Below are 6,000 nucleotides of genomic sequence, written 5' to 3' on the forward strand. Positions count from 1 at the left end.
TCTCTTTCCCTAGAGAACGGGAAACGAAACCCAGCTTTCTCCAGATGTGAGACTCCCTGGATTTTCCCAGGGGAAACATGGCTAATCAGTGTCTTGTTTGGCTGCAATTCTTAAACTCCTGCGAACCCGCTCTTTGACTCCCCTGTCTGCAGCAAAGGACTGTCTCCTAGCAAAGGGAGGTGAGAGCTGTTCAAGGTCTGTCTTAATTGGCTCTGGGGCGAGAACATCAACATCAGGCATCTGGAAAGATTCCGGCTGTTGTTGATCCGGAGAAAACCCCATGTTTTCATCCTCATCTGCCACAGTGACACTAGGAGCGGGACTACAAGGCCCATGAGGCATCACAGACTTGCAGACATTTTTCAATTTGTTTTTGTTTCTCCTCACCTCATCACACATATCCCATGCCCTCAAGAGTACTTTCGAAGCCCACTTTTGTTCCTGGAGGACAAGATAGTGACTTTAGTGGAACACAGTTTTTAAATAGCAAGAACCTAGTGTCTCAGTAAGCACCCACTCCCAAAGAAGTGCTTCACTTCTTCATGGCATTAATAAACTCTATATGGAAATGCCTTTGGAAAATGTCCAGAATCTTCAAATACACAAAATGCACCCGATGGAACTTTAATTACTGCAAGCATTTGGGTTCATAAGATTTCTCTGCTTATTCATCTGCAATAGCTTCTGATATATCCAGATTCCTGAGAATAAACTAAAGATACTCATTACTATCTTTGAAAATATAAAAGGTTTGGAGGTTGATTACATGATTAGATTATTGTACTTAATTGGGAGGTAGCAAGCAGAGAAAAGGGTGAACAGTCTCTGCCATACAACTTGTACACCTGAAATTGGATTGGTCCTTTCCCTTAAAAAGGTAAAGGTTTTCCCCTGACGTTAAGTCCAGGCCTGTCTGACTCTGGGGGTTGGTGCTCACCTCCATTTCTAAGTCGAAGACCCGGCATTGTTCGTAGACACCTCCAAGGTCATGTGGCCGGCATGACGGCATGAAGCGCCGTTACCTTCCCACTGGAGCGATATCTATTGATCTACTCACATTAGCATGTTTTTGAACTGCTAGGTTGGCAGAAGCTGGAGCAACAGCGGGCGCTCACTCCACTCCTAAGATTTGAACCTGGGACCTTTTGGTCTGCAAGTTCAGCAGCTCAGTGCTTTAACCCACTTCGCCACCGGGGCTCCTGGTCCTTTCCCTTATTGTGTTTAAAATAGTATGCGAATATAACTTTATTATGTTCTTTGCTATATTATGGTTTTTGCTTATAATGGTCTTTGCTATTGCTGCTAAAAAACAGCAATAGTTAATGGCTGTTAAATTTCTTTCTCCTAGTTTGCATTAGGGATTTTTTCCCCTCTCAAGCAGGAATGTTTTCAAAATTCCATCTGTCTTGCTACAAGATGGAAAATGCAAAATAACAAACAGAAATTTCAACTGAAGTACAGTACTCTAATTTCTATGCTCTTCTATGCAAACATTCCACACCAGTTTTGAGGCAGTTATTTGTATAAATTAATAATGCACTGTGGGAAGTCGCATTTATTTGTGTATGTTCTGAAGCTAATGCCTATCAGCTTCACTAAGTGATCCTCTCATAGATATTATAACAAAGAGAAGACTGCTTTGGAGAGCAGAGATAACATGTGGAATCTTTTGAATACGAGAGACAATATAGAGTTGTTCACATTCAGTGTATCTTTCTCTGTTTTGGAAATGAACTTCTATTTTGCCCTTTTGGAGAGAGGAATAGAATGTTTGTACTAAGTGAGCTTTCAATGCATGGACACAGACAGTGTGTTGTTCAATCCTAGTCTCTATAAAACAAATCCAAGAACTTGTGCATATGTATATCCTGCTTTAGCGTTCTATCCAGGAGCTGAAAGTGGCTTCTCATCCAGAAACTGACCAAACACATACCTGCTTAGCCTCAGCTAAGTTGCTGTGTCATCTGCCTAAATACAATGTTTTATAGTCCATCTGTGCTCAGGGTCCCATTTTAACTGGATCTATGCTCTGCTTCCAAACCATTCTCATATAACACAGCAAAGAGGTGCTGCGGTTAAAAATCTTTATGCTAAAACCTAATACAATATGCGTCCCAAGAAAATCACACCCTGATGGGTGTTAATCTGTTGAAACACCAAGTCTCAACACCAGCATATCTACTACTGATGCATACACTTTCAAAAATTAAAAGTCACTTCAAATGACTGTACTCAACGGGCAGGCAACAAGCGCAGAAAAAGGGTACAAAGTCAAACTGTAAGGATCTAAATTTTATCAAGCAGAAGGAAGCGACAGTAGGTGCATCAGTTCTTCAAATAATTGAAACACATGCAAGAAAGTGGTGAGAAGAAAGCTCCATAATAAAGTTGCTTTGGGACATCATAAGTCTGACCATAAGCCAAACAGCATAAGTCTGAAATGACCTCGTGGCCCACAATAACAACCAACAACACCACATGTAGCAGCCTTACAAACAACAGCATGAGATTGCTACTGCCACCCAGAGGACCTTTTATCAACTGCCCCACAACTGTGGAACGACCTGCCAGAACTCCAACAGCTAAATGAGCTGTCAGAATTTTAAAACCATGTAAAGACCTATCTCTTCTAGCAGACCTACCCAAATAGCCTTTAAACATTTTAAGCGCCCTTTGCTTGATCTCTTGTTTTGTGTGTTTTAGTATGCATTTTGTGGAGATACGTTTTGGTGTGTAACTTTTATGGAAGCACGTTTTAATGTGTGTATTTGTAATGTTTTTGCTGTGCTTATGTATTTTAATGGTTTTGTAACCCATGTCAAGCCATGAGGAGAGGCAGGTAAGAAATAAAATTATTATTATCATTATCATTATATTTTAAGTTGTATTGCAATGCTTTCAGTTGTGAGCCACTTTGAGTCTCTGTATGGAGAGAAAAAGCAGGGTATAAATAATATCTATCTCTCTATCTCTATATATCTATATCTATATATATCTCACTTTCTCTCTCTCCATACAGTCTCAAAGTGGTTCACAACTAAAAGCATTTCAGTACAAGTTAAAAATATTAAAACAGCATTAAACAACATTAATATTAAAACGATCCAGGTTAAAACCATAAAAGCATATAAAATCACATAACAAAAGCACAGGAGCCCTTGATGATCTTAAACACCATCTTTAAAAGCCTGTCTGAATAGAAAGGTTTTAGCCTGCTGCCTGAAGGACAGCAGGGAACGGCCATTCTGGCTTCCCTGGGCAGTGAGTTCCAGAGTTTAGGGCCAGCCATGAAAGAAGACCTGCTCTCTCGTTCCGACCAATGGAGCTTGAGATGGAACCTAGAGAAGGACCGCTCCTGAGGAGCTCAGAGCCTGGGCAGGTCTATTCAAGGGGATGTGGTCAGCCAAATGGCTGTATAATGAACTGTATAGTTGACTTCCTATTTACTGGAACTCTCAAGAAACCAGCAAAAAATGAGTAATATTTCAAATAAAAATTAACAAGAGAATCAATTCTTAGCAGACATGGTCCACATAGTCCAAAGTTATGTTTGTCGTTATCCTAAATTGCTTTTAATTACTGTATTTCAGTACGGAATTAATATCAAGTCAATACAGAGTTTTATGATGCAGGATACAGTGTTCGTTAGGTATATTTTAATAGTCACTCTCAAGCAACCAGAAGTGACACTGACACTGCCCCATGGCAGCCAGTTAATAATAATAATAATAATAATAATAATAATAACCTTATTTTTATACCCCACCTCTATCTCCCCAAAGGGGACTCATGGCGGCTTACATGGGGCCAAGCCCGAATAAAAACAATAGCAATATAAAACACAACAACAGACAAGAGACATGCACAATTATAAAAATTTAAACATTAGACTGGATAAAGTGCACCATATAAATATTGTAAACACGAGGTGACTGATAAAGTGCTGCAAATTCTTGGAAGTGCAAATTGGGATGGGAGTAGACCCTGTGTCTATATCAAGTTGACAAAGGTAATCTTCCTGTGTGACTCATAACTCTTGAAAAGTGCCTACTGAAAGTTGCATACTATCTTAATTCTTTTCACATCTACAACAGAGAAAAACGGATTTGAAACATAGGCCCCTTCCACACAGCTGAGTAAAATTGCATATTTTCTGCTTTGAACTGGAATATATGGCAGTGTGGACTCAGACAATCCAGTTCAAAGCAAATAATGTGGTATTTTCTGCCTTGATATTCTGGAATAAAGGGCTGTGTGGAAGGGCTCTGATATTCTGCCTTGATATTCAGGGTTATAGGGCTGTGTGGAAGAGCCCTGGGGGCTGTTAGGAATTTTGGGAGTTGAAGTCCAAAACACCGGGAGGGCCTAAGTTTGCCCATGCCTGGTCTACTGTATGTGTCTACTGTATGTGGACTTTGCACAGGCAGGACGCACAGGTTGGTCTCCTGTTGCACCTTCTGGACTCTGTTGACAACCTTCCCTTTTTTTCTCCCTTCCATATCTTCAGGCAATGAAGATAACAACCCTCTATAAAAAAAAATTAATCATATTGTGTTGGGAACGCACGGCCTGTTTTCAGTTGTAGACCATAACAAGAGGCCACTTTTATTACAGGTGAAACAAACAAACAAACAAACTTGCCTCTGCGTGTGTCTCTCAGTCTCTGTTTGATGTGTTTATGGGCATTGAATGTTTGCCCTATGTGTGTTATAATGTGATCCGCCCCGAGTCCCCTTCGGGGTGAGAAGGGCGGAATATAAATACTGTAAATAAATAAATAAATAAACAAACAAACAAACAAACAGAACAGAACAGAATAGAGAGAAAGCTAGAAGGAGAAACCTTCCAAGGTAAGGGAGGGAGGATGTTTATGGGAGTAGAGCCCGCTTCCCCAGATGCAAGGCTTCGAGGCCTTCATGGTTCCCCTTCAAGGGAGGCGCCGCCAGGGGCTTACCTGGTTAGCGACGTCGGCGGGGAGCCCCCGAATTAGGACCTTGCGCCGGTTGCGGAACTGCCGGGCGCTCTTCTCCAGGCGGCTCCCCAACTCCGCCGGCTCCAAGGGAGGCAGCTCTTCCTCTGGGGCGCTGGCCGGGCTCGTCTCCGGGCTCGGAAGGGACGCAGAAGCGGCGGCAGCCAACCCCGCCGAGAAGCCAGCAACAGCCGCCGCCATCTTGGAAGCCCTCTTTCCTCTCTCTCTCTCTCTCTCTCTCTCTCTGCCTCAGTTTAGGCCAGCGAGAGGCGGGAAAGACCACGCCGGCATCCCATTGGTGGAAAGAGGGAGACCACGCCCACTCCCTGGATGGCCGTTAACCTAACCGTCCAATGAATGGAGGGCTTGGGAGAGAGTCTCTGTGAGTGGGGAGTGCGCGTGGATTTATTCTTCACACAGCAGCGCCTCAGGGCTGCCCTTACGCTTGGCTTTTCTGCTGCTCAATGCGCATGCCCAGTGTGGAAGACCGGCCCTTCCACACAGCCATAGACTATCAAGGCAGATAATCCACAATATTGGCATTGAACTGGATTATCTCAGTCCACACTGCCATATCACCCAGTTCAAAGCAGATAATGTGGGATTTTATACAGCTGTGTGGAAGATGTCTCCCAGGGTCCTTTCATACAGCCCTATATCCCAGAGTATCAAGGCAGAAAAGCCAACATCTTGAGTGTGGACTGAGATAAAACCGTTCAAAGCAGATATTGTGGGTTTTTCTGCCTTGATATTTTTGTAGTCAATGTTTTCAATACATCGTGATATTTTGGTGCTAAATTCGTAAAAACAGTGATCACTACTTAGCATTACTGCGTATTGAACTACTTTTTCTGACAAATTTGTGTATAGCACGATGATTTGGTGCTTAATTTGTAAAGTCATAACCTAATTTGATGTTTAATAGGCTTCTCCTTAATCTCTCATTATCCAACATATTCGCTTATCCAACATTCTGCCGGCCCGTTTATGTTGGATAAGTGAGATGCTACTGTATTTGTTTGTTCCAGATC

General features: G+C 42.3%; 1 protein-coding gene across 4 annotated transcripts in view; it reads right to left on the bottom strand.

Moving 5' to 3' along the window:
- raver1 (ribonucleoprotein, PTB binding 1) overlaps positions 1-5,217 on the bottom strand; it is a 44,937-nt gene extending 39,720 nt beyond the window's left edge. For 2 of the 4 annotated variants that reach the window (XM_062971476.1, XM_062971475.1), the window contains exon 1: positions 4,955-5,214. In XM_062971476.1, coding sequence (XP_062827546.1) covers positions 4,955-5,170 — 216 coding nt within the window. In that variant the 5' untranslated portion in view covers positions 5,171-5,214. Of the gene's footprint in view, positions 1-4,954 lie in introns of all 4 variants that reach the window. The other 2 variants (XM_062971477.1, XM_062971478.1) reach the window with 2 other exon arrangements.
- Positions 5,218-6,000: the final 783 nt, after the last annotated feature.

The sequence above is a fragment of the Anolis carolinensis genome, chromosome 2 (genome assembly GCF_035594765.1).
Source record: "Anolis carolinensis isolate JA03-04 chromosome 2, rAnoCar3.1.pri, whole genome shotgun sequence".
Classification (NCBI taxonomy): Eukaryota; Metazoa; Chordata; class Lepidosauria; order Squamata; family Dactyloidae; genus Anolis; species Anolis carolinensis.